General features: G+C 46.4%; 2 protein-coding genes across 6 annotated transcripts in view; one reads left to right on the forward strand and one right to left on the reverse strand.

The window, feature by feature from the left end:
• The first annotated feature begins 1,279 nt into the window (after nt 1–1,279).
• Nucleotides 1,280–17,129, forward strand: part of ERMARD (ER membrane associated RNA degradation) — a 35,751-nt gene continuing 19,901 nt past the window's right edge. Inside the window, exons 1-2 of one of the 2 annotated variants that reach the window (XM_087817764.1) lie at nt 1,280–1,648; nt 3,653–4,127. The gene's annotated coding sequence lies outside the window, so the exon portion shown is untranslated. Of the gene's footprint in view, nt 1,649–2,733; nt 3,527–3,652; nt 4,128–17,129 lie in introns of those variants that run through there. The other variant, XM_016212940.2, reaches the window with a different exon arrangement.
• On the reverse strand, nt 6,151–17,083 carry DYNLT2 (dynein light chain Tctex-type 2). Of its 4 annotated transcripts, XM_087817765.1 has the most exons (4): nt 16,976–17,083; nt 10,959–11,165; nt 8,485–8,643; nt 6,151–6,421 (listed from the first exon to the last, which is right to left on the reverse strand). In XM_087817765.1, the coding sequence occupies exons 1-4, from the start codon at nt 17,081–17,083 to the stop codon at nt 6,311–6,313; spliced, it is 585 nt and encodes a 194-aa protein (XP_087673891.1). In that variant the 3' UTR covers nt 6,151–6,310. The 4 variants fall into 4 exon arrangements, 1 of the variants encoding a protein (XP_087673891.1); XR_015714592.1 differs by lacking the exons at nt 8,485–8,643; nt 16,976–17,083 and adding an exon at nt 8,813–8,888 and having other exon boundaries at nt 6,397–6,421; nt 10,959–11,048; XR_015714590.1 differs by lacking the exons at nt 6,151–6,421; nt 16,976–17,083 and adding an exon at nt 8,813–8,888 and having other exon boundaries at nt 6,591–8,643; nt 10,959–11,048.

Below are 17,129 nucleotides of genomic sequence, written 5' to 3' on the forward strand. Positions count from 1 at the left end.
CTCGGCGGACGCGCGAGCGACGCTGTGGAAGGAGCTGAACTGCGCTCGCACCTCACGGCGGCGGCCGGAGCGCGGTTCCTGCAGCCGCTGCCGGGACCGAGCAGGGGTGGCCGGCGGCGCCGCGGGGCCTCCTGCTGCGGGTCCGACGGGGGCGCGGCGGAGGACCCAGGGCGCGTGGATTGCGCCGGTGCTTCCTGCAGCCTGGACCGAGCATTCACTCTGCTCCTCTGTAGGCTGGGGAGAAACGCCTCATCCTCAGGATGGGTGTCGAGGGCCAGGGACTCATGGCCCCTGAAAGGGATCGAGAAAATGGGAGCTGTTTTATTGAAATTTATTATTAACCCAACCTATTAGGCTTCACTTGGTCACTTCTAGGACTCCAATTAAAAAAACATTCAAGAACTAAACCTTCACACATGACACGCAGCTGTGATAAGACGACAAGGGTGTCAGAAGCTGGTTGACGCTGACCTTGCAGCACACACTGTTAGAAGGTGCATGGCTCGTTTGGGGACAATGGAGAAGGCTCCTGGACGTAGGGTTCAACGTGGCTTCCCTTTCATTCATTATTTCTGCTTACTCGGAATAATGCCGGTCCAGACACTGCATTAATAGAGATGGGCCACCACTCTCCACTTGCCCCATCGGAAATGGCGTCACAGCGTCAGGCTCTCACGCTGCACACCGTTACCCTCCGCCGGGTCAAACCAGCTCCCCGCTGCAAGACCCGGGTCCTGGAGTCGCCACCAGCAGGACTCCCAGCCTGGGGCGCGGTGAGGAAGGGAACCTGGAGGCGGGACAGCGCCCTCGCGACACTGCGGGCGACAGGCCCGCGCTACAGTGTCGCAGCTCAGAACCCAGCGCCGCCGCCGGAGGCTCGGCGCGCCCGCCGCCGGCCCCGCTCCCGCGAGACGGCCTCGGCGCCTCACCCTCGGGTTCCGCCTCCTGCCCGGAACCACGACCCGCCCCCCGCGGGAGGAGACGGTGCGGGAGGGAGCAGGAGGGGGACCGACGTATAGAAACAAGTCTCCGCCCCCGGCACCTGATTGGCCTTCCTCGTGCACACGAGGGATCCAAATCCTGTTTGATTGGTCCAAAGGCATCGTTCTGACTGGTCAGAATAAAGCTGCTCTGATTGATTGGTGAAGATCCTGAAGGAGGATTGGGGGGAGGTGGAGGCGGAGCGCCCGTGCGACGAAGAAAGCCTCCGTCCTATTGGCTGAAACAGGACCGGCTCCGGGCCGGACTCGGCGGGAGGCGGGTCAGCGCCGCTGCTCCGGAAGTGGGTGTGAGTGACGCCCGGCGCTGCGGCGGCTGGTGGGCTCCGCTGCTCGGCGGTGTGTTTTGGGGCGCGGAGCCCCTGTGGGCCGGCGTCGCCTCTCACCGCCCTCAGCCCGCTGAAGAAAACGGCCTTGGCCGTCGAAGTCCGCCTGCTGGGCGGCGCAGCTGGGCCGCGCGTCCGGGAGCCGACGTGCCGGTGCTTGGGCCGCGCTTCTGCCCCGGGAAGCCTGTCTCTGCGTCACCCACAAACTGAATCTCCTCGCTCGGGGGGACAGGCACCGGGCAGCCTCTCGGCAGGACGCCGAGGGGTCGCCGCCGGAGCACCGGCCGCCCGCGCGCGCTCCCGGCGCTGGACCACGCGGCGCAGGTGCGCGGCCCCACGCGACGGCGGGTCGGGAGAAAACGCATTTGCAGCGAGAAAAATTAAGGTTTTTAAGGCTGACGTGGAATTTGGGAAGAGGTCGGTGGGACAGCCACAGGCAAATGTGCAGCGAGACGTGGCGATAAGGTTCCAGCCGGGAGCCTGAGGAGCGGGGGTGCGGGCGTGTCCCGGGCGGGGCGAGCTGAGTGCGGGCAGTTCCCGCGGGGCCCCGGGAGGCGCGGGGACGGGCGGCGGGAGCTCCGGCTGAGGTCAGGCTTCAGTTGCGCCGCAGCGGCTGCGTCGGCTGCGACCAGGGGCAGTTACTGGGCCCAGACCCCGCATTTCCTCCTGGGGAACTGGAGCAACGATGTCATTTCACAGCTACTTCGTGGGGTCAGCTAAGGACTGTCGGGGTAGGCAAACCACCTTGCTATTGAGACCCTGAGCGGCACGAGCCCCCGGGACGCGCGGGCACGGGGCGGGGCCGGGGCCCGCGGGGCCGGCTCGAGGAGGTGCGGGGCGCCGGGGAAGGCCGGAGCCAGAGGCGCGCGGGAAGGGCGCCCACCCGCGTCCTGGGCGCAGAGCAGCGCGGCTGCGCCTTTGGGTCCTTCCGAGGCCGGCGGTGGAGGCTCGAAGGCGGCCTCGGGTCCTTTCCGTTCCCCGGTCGTCAGCCGGGGGCTGGAGCAGGCCGTGTGGAGAGTAGAAAGACGTTCCCAGGAGGCCAGCGGTCTGCCCCCTGGAGGTTTGTGGTCATCAGTTTAAAGTGCAGCCAGAGCATCTGGTTTTGCAACGGTCTCGGCCACGTTAGCTCCTGAGCTCAGGGCAGGACAAGGTGGATAGGAGGCTCCTTCAGGACCGGGTTTCCCACGGGAGCAGGAGCCAGGGAACCTGGAGTGTGTCGTGCGGGAGCGACCATGGCGATGGGCCACCACACCTGCTCAGCCCAATGGAGGGAGGGACGAGGGGGCCAGACCCCGGGAAAGGCCGATGAAGTGCTCGGTGAAGTGCGGTCTCCTGGGTACCTCGGGTGAGCTGCAAGGGCGGGCGGGGAACATGCATGAGAGTCCTGCTTGACACTGAGGTCACAGGGGCCGCGCCCAGGCGACCATGACAAGGGCTGCAGGGTGAGCTGAGGGCAGTGGCTAAAGGTCACGGAGGAGCTGGGGTGCAGGCAGCCCTCGCTCTGCATAGCACAGGGCTCCAGAATGACCACGAAAGATCGCCGGGTATAAAAGCCTATGGAATTTTGTGATAATTTAGTGCAGTCACTGGAAACAAGAAAAACTTTGAGAATTAGTGTTTCATTTCTTTGTAAAACTACTAAGAACAGTGTGAACTGTGTGCCTTCTCACCCTGACCTGCACTTTCCATGCCCTGGACAGGTCATCAGCTCCTGCCTAGGTTTGGATTGGGTTCAAACATTTTATTTTTGCCTTTTCAATGCTGTAAAACACCTCCGAGTGTTTCTTTAAAGCAAAGCATTTACCCACATCACTCCCCAAACATCTCCATCCTTCCTTCACGACCACGGCTGTAACCAGCCTGTGATTTCAAGCAACTCCCGGGTCTGGGCGAGCGGCTTTCCAGGCAGCTCACCGCTCAACTCCTGTCGACTTACAAACGACAGAACTGGGCTTCACTGGCAGCAAAAGGCTGTTTTCGGTCTCTGTAATTAGTTTCCTTTCAGCATGGCTACTAACTCCAACACTTTGGCCTGAATGCTGAGATTTTTATTTTATTCGTCTCCTATCCAAAGTAGAAGTCTTTCTCGGCCATAGCAGTTTTCTGCTCCTAGAGCAACTTAAAGGATGTTGGTGCAACTCTACCTTGTTTTTCCTACTCCTTGGACTTTCTCCCCGTGGTTCTGACAGCACCTCCAGCCAGGTTAGGTCTCGTCCCATCTCAGCTTTGTTGTTACCATTTTCAAATGTTTTTTCATCTCACTTCCAGCATCATCACTTATGTATTTGATGTACTTTCATCTTTTTTGTCCAATTCCCTCTTTTAAAGGTCCATTTTTGTAGAACAGCACGTGGATTTGTCATGGGAGATGAGACCAAACAACCCCACGTGTGGCTGTCTGCACTGTGAACTGAGCAGCAGAAAGCAGACGTGCAGGGACCGCGACTGACAGACTGAAAACAGGATCGGGGTGCCATCTGTCATTTACACGGTGACATTTGGACAGAAGAGCGAGCGGTGGAGTTTGTCCTTTCTGAAATTATTCAGTGTACTGTGGTAGTTGAAATTCTAACCATGTTGTTAGGGGGCCGCTGTTATTTAACTAACACTGTGGTGACTAAAATCTGTACACATCAGAACTGTGCAAGGCGAGGACAGCCCTGTTGGATGATTGCATGGATATTGAAGTCACAAAGACTGATGGCAGGAGCTGAGTGGAGATGAAGCTTGTGATATGTAGCTCGAGTCCTCAAGCTGTGAGAAGGAACCACCAGGGGACTGCAGGCCACAGTGACACCCAGAGGTAAGGACTGTATATCCAGACAGCATACGTTTCCAGGAGCTGGAGTTCCTAAGGCAGAGGAGCTGCTACCCTACCTCTTGGCTCCGAGGCATTAGGAACTGGGAGATAAACCAGCTCTCACCAGAGAGGGCTGCAGTGGGACTCTCCTCAGGGAAAAGTCAGGAAAGAAACTCAAAATACATCCAGAGGGGAGAGACTAGGGAGAGAGAGGAATTCCATGAACCAAGGAAAGGACGGTCAGTAACCTGCTGTCTGAGAAGCAGCGAGTTGATTTGGGATGTTCAGATTTCTATAGTGACAAGTTAATTTTGAGTCACTTCAAAAACACAGAGTCTATAGGATTTAACAAGTAAATATATATGGGGTTGGGAGAATGGCAAGAGAAAGAGCGGAGCTAAAGGTAACTCACACACATCGAACAACAATAACAGGTAGCATTATGACGTAGTGTGCTCTGGGGCTATGCTAGATGCTGGGCACAAGTGCTTGACGATATATTACCTACAATTCACACACGGATATGGTACTAACTTTAGGAACCAGGTACAGTTCTCATTTTACATACAATTATAGCTACATGGTGGTTGGTCCTCTCAAATACGAGGCAGTATATTTTACAACCAATTTGTCCTGACAAGTTCAACAGGAAGGTACCTTACTTAACTTGTATTATGTCAAAAATCTGTTATTTCTAATTTTTCTGTGACAAGTTAGCAGCTGAGAGCCCCCGTTTTGAAGACTCCTTAGGCTGCAGCTCTCATGTCTGTGCTGTGTGGTACGGAACTGTGAGCTCTGGATCAGCCAGTCATCACAATACGCACGTAAAAGAAAAAGCCTCTGCCTTCCTATCTTCCTGTCTGCAGATTACTCAACTAATGGGCATTGTGACTACCCATTACCTTTGACATGTTTCAAGTTCCAAGTACAGGCATGTTTTCTTTTATTGCACTTTATTGTGCTTTGTAGATACTGTGTTTTCATCAACATCAAAGCAGGACCCTCTGCCAGCAAAAAGGTTACAACTTGCTGAAGGCTCACATGATGGTCAGCATTTTTTAGCAATAAAGTATTATTTAATTAAGGCAAGTACATTGTTTTTTGGACATAATGCTATTGCACACTTAATAGGTAGTATAGTGTAAATACAACTTTTATATGCACTGGGAAACCAAAAATTCCTGTGACTAGCTTTATTGTGCTACTCACTTTACTGCAGTGGTTGGGAACCAAACCCACAATATAGGAATCTTCTGGCTCCACTATAATCCTATGGGACCACCATCTTGGCATTGTTTTGCGGCATGTGACCATGCAACCATGAAATTGCACAGGCTGTCACAGACATGACCGGTTGCCCACCCTTTGCTTCTATGCTAGAAAAGCTCCAATGTACAGCTGTATCTACTCTCTGCACATGGCCATGTGCTTCAAGGAAAAGGGGCTCCAGCCTCAGCCCCAGGGAGTGAATATGTCCAGTCTAGTTATGGGAACATGATTAAATTCTATCGACTTGAACAAATGTACATAGAAGTTGGCAGGGAGAGTCCGAAGACAGAACGAACCTGGATCCTTGATCAGATGCCTGGGAAATACAATTTTCCTCTTTCTTAAAAAACAATTATGTTAGGTTTTTGGTTCTGGCATCTAAAAAAACGCCTAACTGATGAGTAGAAAGACTGACCGCACATTTGTAAGCATCTTGATTGGGGAAGGAGCCATTAGTTAGGGAAGTTAAGTACATTAACATTTTTCTTTAAAACTTGGTAATTCCCTACAAAAGAATGCACATAATGTATTAAAATACCATTGAAAATACATCTGTCTTTAGAAGTTTTCCAAAATGTATCTTAACATTTACTTAATTTGAAACAAAGCTGTGTCATAATTTCCTATAGTCAATTATAATTTTCTTAAATCTAAGAATGATAACTTTCCTTTATTATATAATCTACTGTAAGCATTCACATATTCCTGTTTTTATATTTTGACATAAGAATGTTAATAAATATGATAACTAGAAATATGAAGGTAAATCCAGTTTTTACTTGTCGTTAAAAGAGTACAATTAAGATGCTTCAATTGGAGATTAAAATATAGCTAATCAATACTCCTGAGGTTCACAGCCTGTAAATTTCATGTACTGGCGGAGCTGAGAGGAAACACTGTTTAGGACACATAAGGAGTTATTCACAGTAAAGAGCAAACACCAAGGCCAAGGCCACGTAAGTTTCTGTTTCATGCTGAGCTGCAACCCAGCTGTCCCATGCGACATCCCAGATCCACCGGCTGGAAACCTAGAGACATTTTTAAAAATTAACTTTAGACTGAACATGTTAAGAAGTAATTTTAAAACCTACACAAGTTTGCTTTCTTTAAAGATGCATCAGTAGCATGTTAGAAAGTTCTATTTAACAAGAACTTTGCCCAATGGTCCCTTTCCTGAGGAGACTCAATAGTGATGCCTCCCAGTTCCACTTGCTCTTACCACAGCTGGTCACTGTCTAACAGAGAGGCCCATCCCAGCGGGATACCTGGGAAGGACCAGGAGGCTGTCTGTAATGTGGGTTTAGCAGCTCTGCGTACAGTGCTACTCTGATGTGTTATAGTCCACCCTATAGTCCACTCTGCCCACCCTTAAAAGACTTTCAACTGAAAGTCTGTTAGGACCTTGTCTCGAAATGAAGAAAAGGCACTGATTATAGAAGTGGCTGCTCCTGTGCTTTGCTCACAAAGCCCACTTTTCTGTGTGCATCTAAAATGGCCACAGATCACTTCTGGCTTCTCCCATCAAGAGGTTGAGTCTATCCCCACCCACCTCCCAACTCACCCCCAGATACTAGTTGGCACTGGAACTTGCTTTGAGCAAAATGTGACATTGTGCAACTTCTAAGCCAGGCCTTAAGAGGTCATCTGCTCTCACCTTCTAGGAACACTGTGAGGAGACAGGCCCCCACACATGGAAGCCCATCTGTCTGGAGGATGCTGGCTCATGTGCAAGAGAACCCAGGTGCCCAGCCAACAGCCAGCACCAACTGTCAGACACATAGCTAAGGCCATCTTGGACCTTCAGGCCTAGCTGAGTGACCAGGTGGCTGCAGGCACCTCCGTGAGACCAGGAGAAAAAACAAATGGCTAATCCAGGCTGAGCCAACCCACAGAATGGTGAGCACAGGCATAGCTGAGGTTTTAAGCTGCTGGACTCCGGAGTGGGGTGTTGTGCTATGATACTACTCCACACACATCACCCCACCCTCCGCTGTCTAAATGCCCACAGCCACACTGGCTATTACTCAAGCGCACAGTTCACCCCCTGAGCACCTCTGCACTCCATGCTGTCACTGCTTGGCAGTTCTCCCTGACATTTGGCACAGTGGGTTTCTCCTTGGCATTCGGATACCAGGCTCCTTCTCAGTCTCCCAGGCAATCCATTCAGTCACTGTCACTCTACCACACTGCCTGCCCTAATTTTCTCTTGAGCACTATCACCACCTAGAAGCTTCCCATTACTGAGGTGCATACATAGTGTGTGGTGGTAATCCTCTTCTCCGCGGGAGCCACCTCTACCTTGCTGCCTGTCATGTGGCCAGCAAGCCTCTGCCTGTCAGGTCCTCCTCGAGGAAGCCTCGGCGGACTGTACCCAACTATTATTTATGATCAACTCATGAGAAATTTACACAATCTAGTGGGACTGCACTTTTATTTGTAAATAATAATAATCTTGCTGTTTATTGAGGAGTCTGTGCTGGGGAAAATGTTAAGGATCTTAATGCAGTTAACCTCATTTGGTCCTTACAGTGACTCTAGCAAGTAGGTCTTATCATCACCATGTTAGATGAAAAAACCATGCCCCGGCCACAGCAGTGAGTGCTGCTGCCAGGACTCATATCCAGGCCAGACGGGCTCCCAAGCCTAGGCTCTTACACTGTCTGCATTATTTTATTTTCTCATTTCTGAGCTGTGTTGCTTCATTTCCTTGACTAGAGTAAAAACTCTTTGCCTTATAATTCTGTTAATTTCTTGAATAGCTAACACCCGTTAATACCTAAAATAAATTTAGTGGTTAATTACTAAATGACAATAAATTGTCAAAACAGGATGATTAATAAATAGGCTATCTATACAATTTAAAAATTTATCAATAGAAAATTGTCATTTATAGGTTAGTACTTTTTAAGTAATTATGGTGAAAGAACATAAATTTAACACAATTATCTTTTGATTATCCAGAGGCACCAAAGGGCCTTGACATGCCCTGGAGCCATCACTACCTAGTGACAGGGCCAAGTGAGAGATGCCCAGTGACGAGAGAAGACAGACCTCATAGTTCTGATAAATGCTGGATCAATGGGGTACTTACATTTATTGCCTGACCAGCCTTTTGAATAAATAATACCTTTATAATGAACTTATAACGCTGGTACCCAAGTTCTTTGACTGCTGACAATATGCGGTCTGCTAATTCAAGGGACAAGTGAGAGAAGAGCTTGTCATCATACTTGACATCTTTAAGACTTTCCTTTAAAAAATTTAAAAAATATATTTTAATTTTCAAGCCAAATATTTTCTAAACAAAAATTCAAGTAAAAAACATGACTAAATAACACATATAACTTTTTAACCAAGTAATATTAAATACATGTCATGCTTACCAATTTATTTCAATAACAATTTTGAAGAAAACTTACTTTGGTTTTTAATTATGTTCAATTCCTCTTCATTAAGCTGTAAGTTTCCCTTCATTAGATTATTCTTATCAGACAACTGGGGAGACATGAGGTGGGGTTTAAAGGAAAGCTTTTGGGAATTCTTAGGTAGAGGAAACAAATCTTTTTAAAATTTACATATTTGGCCCTGGCCAGTGTGGCTCAGTGGTTGAGCATCGCCCACGCACCAAAAGCTCTCCAATTCAATTCCCAGGCAGGGCACATGCCCAGGTTGCTGGCTCAGTCCCAGTAGGGACTGCAGGAGGCAGTCAATGGATGTTTCTCTCTCATCAATGTTTCTGTCCCCCTCTTCCTTCCTCTCTCTCTAAAATCAGTAAAAACATATTTTTAAAACATATACATACACATATTTGCTAAAACTCAACTTTGGGTTATCCTAAATCCGGGTTACCTGGGTCCGGAGCTGATCAGGCATTCCTGTCTTCCTTGTCTCCTAGGACTGAAGCCCAGTTCTTCCTAACCTCTCCCTACGGCTTCCCACTTGGTTGAGGAGGAAGCCAAGAACATCAAGGCTTCTCATCACACTTGTTAATTAATGTACAACAGTGGCACCAGGTGTGGGCCATGAAGCACTACACTTCCATATAAACCATAAGCTACCTGGACCATCTAGCGAGCAGACGGCACATGCTCTGACTGACTTGGACCAGTGATACAGTAACCAATGTTCTGGGTTCTAAGTGATAGCAGGTGGACTCCCAGATAATTTCACAGGCATGTAAAACCAAAGAACTAGCCCTTTCTTTGTTTTGGTTCCCTTCTAGAATGCTCTGGATCTAAAACGGGGTCCAGAAGCATTGTTTTCCCTCAGGCACTTGGCTGTGGCTCTATCTTTTGGACACTTAGCAACATCCACTCTCTCTTCTGAATCTGCCTAACACATCCCAGGCTTTATCTACCTAAGCCTTTTCTTAAAATAACTAATGAGCACCTCCTATAGAAAGATACCCACGAGCTCCATCAATATGTACTCTTTCTGCATCTTGAGTCCCTGAACTCAAGGGGAAATCCCTGACCTCTTTATGACCCCGGGCACCCACCTACATACCCAATAAGCTGTTCCAGGCCCTGTCAAGCCCTATGAAATTCTATATATTATCAAATTAAACAACATGACTTGAAATCCTACTACATTCAATAAATCTGAATTCAGTCTATGGGGTAGAACTGACTGACACACCAAAATGTACACTCTCACGTCACAAATGCTTGCCATTAGTGCTTAGGTCAGAGAGGAAGGTAATCAATAGCTATTTTATTGTATCAAAACTGAGTTGAATTTATTTCCCAAAGCCATGAGCTATACTTTGTCAAACATCATCTTACAATTACTCAGTTTAGACATGGATCTGTGTCTCTAACAATGGAGAGAATGGGGTTAGGCTGGGTGGGGTACCACAAAGGGGATCTACTCATCAGGAGACCCCTAGTGCCTACTGCCCAGAACTAGAGGCCAAAGATGACAAGGAGACTCAGACAAGGTGGTTCCCCCAAGCAAACGTCCCATAATAAAAAAAAACAACCTATAATTTGGTCCTTTATCAAGAAAGAAGGTGAAGGGAATTCCTGCAATCTGAACAGTGCAGCCTTCAGATACCAAAACAAGTATCACTCATGTTGGTGTTAATAATAGTATTACAGAGTTAAGTTTTGTAAAACTGAGCAACTGTTTTGAACAAGTCTGGAATCATGTCTGAGTTTCAAACAACGGTCTTAAATGAATTTTATGTTCCATTCAGTTTAAAGAAGAGACCAAGCTGGGGCTGGCCTGTTCTTCAGATGTTCCAGCAGAGTAAGGAACTGATTTTTCACACATACACAGAACACTTCAACGTGTTCTTTTTTACTCATCCCTCCAATTGTGGGAGAAACATGGGATCAGCAGGATAAATAACATATGGATATTTAAGAGCTAAATGAAGTAACAAAAGCGTTTCCCTTTAATCCAGCTCATTGCATCAGTGGGAAGATATCCACTACAAAGGACTGCCGTACTTTCAGAGATAAGTGCCATAAAATAAAACAGTAATTATACCGCCATAAATCTGAACATAGTTTATCAAATCCATAAAGCTAAGATACTGCTATCATATGTCTATCAACCTACCTTTAATACCTGCTGGACTTTAGTTTCCACTAGGTGAGCTTGGAATTTTTTCAGTGGCTCCATTCTGTATGAATTGGCAAACTTTAACTTTGCCAGAGCACTCCTCCACTCTTTCCCTAGGTCAGCAATGGAGTCATCGAATGGAGGCTCTATGTACTGAACGTCATGAGATGATTCTCTCAGTCTTTCTCTTAAAATCTGTGTATACTGAAAGAAAGAGGTGGGGAGAGGTTATTTTTTAAATTATGAAATAAAATTTTAGATTTAAGGACCCTGGTGGAATGGGGCAGGGCTGACACAAAGCTCAGAAATCCATTACAACACATTTCTATAATGTGGTTGCTAAATCCTAGATTCGCTGATTCACCCCTTGCTGTCAATTTCATAAAAAATCAAAATAGCTATCACATACCTATTATCTATAAACAAATCTGCATGCATATATTTAGAATATCTATAAAAATGCAAGAAACAAGTGTCTTGCAAAGAGGGCAGCTGAGTGGCTAGGAGACAGGTATATAAGGAAAACCTTTTATGTTCTTTACCAAGACTGTAAAAATAGTTTTCTTCATTGTCTCCTTACATTTTTAATCATTTTACTTTCACTTATTTACCTTTGAATAAATAATACAATTACTTAGGTAGCACTTTCACAAGTATGAAGCTGAAAGATAACAAAGGTGTACTGACTTGGTATGCACACCATCCATGCTTTCAACATTCAACATCTATTCTGAGTCAACACTCTGAGGAAATATTTACACAGGCCTAACATGGTCCAGGTACATGAGCTAGGTGTGAACTGCAGTGGTGAACTTCATTTAACAGCCAGGAATTAACTGTTGTACTTGCACTAGTCATCAAGGACTCTGCATTCATGGGGTTACCATTCTAGTGTGAGGAGGGCTGAGAGACAATAAAAAAGTACATAGGAAATGAATAAGCTAATTTAATTTAAATAGTGGTGATTGCTATAAAAATAATGTGACCAGATAGAAACTGGTGTGAGGGGCTCATTTCCACGGAGTGACCAGAGAAGGCCCCTCTGAGGTAAGGTCTGGGAGGAACTCGGAGAACAGGAGACAGGAAGGCAAAGCCATCAAAGCAGGAACTTAGGGTGCTCTCAGGACAGACATGGGTCAGTGTGTCTGTAGTGTGTGCAGAGACAAACATGAGGCTAGAAAGGCAACCAAGGAGGAGACGGGTAGGACCGAGTGGGATGTGGTAAGGAGTTTGGATTTCATTCACAGACAATGGAAGCCCGCACAAGGATTAGGCAGGTGATGTTACAAATGTTTTAGAAGATCATTCTGGCCACTGCATGGTGGGTAGATGAAAGGGCAATCAAGGCCTGAAGGCAGTAACTTTATAATAGTTTTTACAAGTAATGTTAACTACAAAGAACTTCATAACTGAAAGTTTCTGCTGCCTCGAGGCTCTGGCTAGGGCTCTCGGTACTATGTAAACAGTGGTGAGAGTGCATCCCCGTCTTGCTCCCGATCTTTGAGGAAAAGCTTTCAGCTTTGACCACTGAGTATGTCAGCAAGAGACTGGTCACATATGGCCATTATTATGTTGATGTATGTTCCCTCTATACCCAGGTTGTTGAGTTTTTGTCACAACTGGATGTTGACTTTGTACGTCAAATGCTCTTTCTGCACCTGAGATGCTCAAACAATTTTTCTTCATTCTGTTAAAGTGGTGAATCCAATGGATTGGTTTGGGGGTGCTGAACAACTCCTGAATCCCTGGAATAAACCTGCTTGATCATGATGTATGATCTTTTTATTTTTTATGTATGATCTTTTTAATATATAGTGGAATTCAGTGCGCTAATATTTTTGTTGATAATTTTTGCATCTACATTCACTGGGGATATTCGTCCGCAACTTTCCTTGTGGTGTCCTGTGAGCAATGCTGGTGTCAGGGTATGATGGCCTCACAAAATGGGTTGGGAAGGGTTCCTCTATTTTTTGGAAAAGTTTGAGGACAGCCATTAATTCTTCTATAAATGTTTGGTAGAATTCACCTCTGAAGCCATCTTGTCCTGAACTTGGGCTTTTGATTACTGTTCAATTTCCTTACTACTTGGTCTTTCAGATTTATTTTTTCATTATTAGTCTTAGAAAGCTGTGTTTCTAAGAATTTATATTTTTTCTAGATTGTCCAAATTGTTGGTTTATCATCGCCCGCAGTAACCTTTTATGCTCCTTTACATTTCTGTGGTGTCAGCTGTCACGTCTCCTCTTTTATTTCTGATTTCACTTGGGCCCTCTTTCTTCCTGGTGATCCTAGGTAAATACTAGTCGATTTTGCTTATCTTCTCAAAGAACCAGCTCTTGGTTTCATTGACCTTTTCTACTTCTTTTTACTATTTCACTCACTTCCACTCAGATCTTGTTAGTAACTTTTGGCTTCACTTCTTTTCCTAGTTTCTTGCAGTATAAAGTTAGGTTGAGGTTTTTCTTGTTTCTTGAAGTAGGTATTTACCATTACGAACATCCCTCTTAGGCTGTTTTTGCTCAGCCCATAAATTTTAGTGTTGTATTTCCATTTTCATTTGTGTCAAGACATTTTTTGATTTTTAATTTCCTTCTTCACACACTGTTCACATATTGTTCTATCTCCACATTATGTATGAATTTTTGTTTTCTTGTAACTGATTTCTAGTTTCGTAACATTGTGGTATGAAAGGTGTTTATGTGAATTTCCTTATATTTATTAAGACTTGTTTTGTGGCTTGATATATGATTTACCCTGGATTGTTCCAGGTGCATGGAAAGGAATGTGTATTCTGCTGCTTTCGAACCAAATGCTCTGAATATAGCTTTTAAGTCCATCTAACCTAAGGTGTCATTTGAGACTGTTCCCTTATTGATGTTCTGTCTGGATGCTCTATCCATTGAAGTTAGGACAGGTATAGAAGTCAGTTGTTCATGTTGTATTGCTGACTGTTCCTCCCTTTAGGTCTTTTAACATTTGGTTTATAAATTTAGATGCTCTTTATCTTGGAGAGCACCTACATTTTATTCTTTTTATATACTGTTGGATTTCATTTGCTATAATTTTGTTAAGAATTTTTGCATTTGTGTTAATGGGTAATACTGGTCCATTTTCATGTTACTACTCCATGTTTTTGTGTGTGTTTTTTTTAATATATCTTTACTGATTTCAGAGAGAGGAAAGGAGAGGGAGAGAGATAGAAACACCAATGATGAGAGAGTCATTGATCAAGCCCAAAACCTGGGCACGTGCCCTGACCGGGAATCGAACCCCGATCCCCTGGATCCTAGGTCGATGCTCAATCGCTGAGCCACACCCGGCTGGGCAACTACTCCATGTTTGATAGCAGGGTACTATTGGCCTCAGAGGACGAGTTGGTAAGAATTTCCTCCTTTTCAATTTCCCACAATTAGTAGAAACTCACTAGAAAAGCCATCTAGGCCTGGAGTTTTCTTTATGGGATGTTTTTAATCTATATATTCATTTTCTTTAAGATATAGGGGCTGTTCAGGACATCTACAGTAATGTCTATGTATTAGTTTGCTAGAGTTGTCATAACAAAATACCATAGACCAGCTGCCTTAAACAACAGAAAACTTGCCCTAACTCTGGATTCTGGATGCTGGACGTCTCAGATCAAGATGCTAACAGGATGGGTTTCTCCTGAGGCCCTGCTCTTGCAGATGGATAGATACCCTCTTGCTGACTCTTCACATAAAAACTGTCCTGCTGTGCATGCTTGGCTCTGGTGTCTCTGTGTCCTAGTGTCCTCTTCTTACAAGGACACAGGACAGATGAGAATAGGGCACACCCTAACCAACTCATTTTAACATAATCACCTCACTGAGGTACTGCAGTTAGGTTTCAACATACAAAAACTAGGGGCACACAATTCAGTCCACAAGGGTCTTTCAAGTAATTTGTACATTTCATCCTAGTAGATGAATGTATGATCGTAGTCAGTCTTGCATTTCCTTCTGATCCTTTTAATATTTATTCAGTCTGCAGTGATTCCCCCTTTTCATTCCTGGTACTAATCATTTGTTGTTGTTGTTTTCCTGATTAGCCTGGCTTGAACAAGGGTTGACAAACTTCTATTTTTTAAATATTTTAGACATTGTGGGTACATAGGGTCTTTGTCATTTCCCCTCCTCCTCTTCCTGACACCTTTCTTTTCTTCCCCTACCTCCCTCCATCCTTTTAAAATAACCCTATAAAAATACATACACCATTCTTAGCTCACAGGCTAGGAGCCAGATTTGACCCACAGCTTGTTTGCCAACCTCTGGGCTTGAGGTTTATGAACTTTCTTCTTTCCGAGACAGACGCTTGAGGCACTTCAGTTTGCCACCCTCATTCTGAATTAATCTCAGCCACTTTCTTGAACCACTCCGGGAATAGTTCACCTATTTAACCTGGTTTTGGTCTCTTCACAACATTGAGAGTGACTGACAGTAACAACAAAATGGTATCCAGTGGGGAATTAGTTAACTCTGCAAATGAAAATGGAGGTGCTACTGATAGGAAAAAACAATGGGTGCAGGATGGATAAAAGCAAAAAAGCAAAAGATGCTTGTGTTGATTAAATTGTGTCCCCTAATTTTTCCTTTGCTCAGGAACATGGGAATTATCGGCTACCTGGCAAGTTAGAAATGACTTGAAGTGCACTCACTGTCCTTGGATACATCTAGTGAGCATTTGTAGAATCCTTTCTTAGTCTCTTCCCAATTATTGGCCTATTCAAATTTCTTACCTCTAGAAGCTCTAGTTCAAAGACAGCTATGATCGATCACATCCATATCAAATACCCGACCACTGCCTCGGTTCATCCGTGTCCCCGTCGTCCCAGATTTGGGCCTATATACCAAGTGTACCTGTGCATCTCCTTTGGGTTCAGTCTCACTCATCTTTCATGGCCACTTCAGATGTTTAGCAAGCAGTAAGTTCATTAAGAGGCACCTCTGTCTGCCTCAAAATACAGAAGCTTTTTTACCTGCAGGTAACCTATGTGGTACACAGGCTTACTGCCAGGCAATAGAGCAGTTTCTGGGAGCATGAAATTTCAAGTACAACTAAGGTTTCTGGTCTTGCTGTTTTTCTTAGCTGTGTACACTTGGCCTATGTTTCCCCCCTTCAGTTCATTCTTTCCTCTGTAACACGCAGACACCGGAGAGCAGTCATTCCAACCTGAATGTTGCCATGACTTTTACTGAGGATTCTTTTTGTTTGAAATACATTAGGATCTTCAAAATAAGCGTTTTCCGTGTTCTCTCTCCTTCATTCTATCAATTGTGGGTTCCATGAAGTAGGTGTGAAGGGACCAGAAGAGCGCTAGTCTCAGCTCTCTCATTACAGTTTTGTATTCTTGGAAACATCATCTTTCTGTTCAAGTGTCAATAAAAGACGGCGTCGTGATTACAGTAATGGTTTTCAGACTCCAGTCATACAGAAATCCAGGTGCTGTATCACCAGTGAAACTGAAGGGCATTTTCCGTCCATTTCAGACGATAACTTAATGGGCATAATATCTTCAACTACATGCTTTTCTCCTGTAAGTTGTTCAAATATTGAGTCCGCCGCTGTTTTTAAAAACTGAAAACACCTACTTGTTCTGCCCAGTATATCAGTTATGTTCTTTGTTTTCTAAGTATGTTCCGCGCCCGGGCCAGGGGGTGGACCAGTGACCTTTCGGTGCACCGCACGGAGCTCGACCACTGAGCCGCAGCGGCCGGCTGCCCCCTTCCTAACAGCAGCCAGGACGGCGCCACGTTCCCTGAAGCTCCGTGCTTCTGGGCAGGACGCGGCGCTCTCGGGGAGCTCAGGGCCGAGGCGGCTAAGAAGTCTCGCGCGCTCTCCCCCCTCCCGGGAACGTGGGGCCGCAAGGTCACTCCGGGACCCGCAGCCCCGCCGGAGGGGCCGCGCCGCCCAGGCCCCGGGCCCGCTTCGTGGCGGGAAGGCCCTGCCTGCGGCCGGGGCGCCGTGGGACCTGGGGAGCCCGCCGCCCGCGCACTCACTGCCTCCTTCTCGAACATGCTAGGCCTCCTGTCCCTCCGAGGCGTCGGCGTGGGCTGCTGCGGGGCCGGGTTCGCGGGCGCCTTCCCGCCTCGGCCCCGCTTCTCCATGGCGCCGGCCTCCGCGACACTACACGCCGGCCGCTCTTCTCCGCCC

The sequence above is a fragment of the Miniopterus natalensis genome, chromosome 5, assembly GCF_054644295.1.
Source record: "Miniopterus natalensis isolate mMinNat1 chromosome 5, mMinNat1.hap1, whole genome shotgun sequence".
NCBI lineage: Eukaryota > Metazoa > Chordata > Mammalia > Chiroptera > Miniopteridae > Miniopterus > Miniopterus natalensis.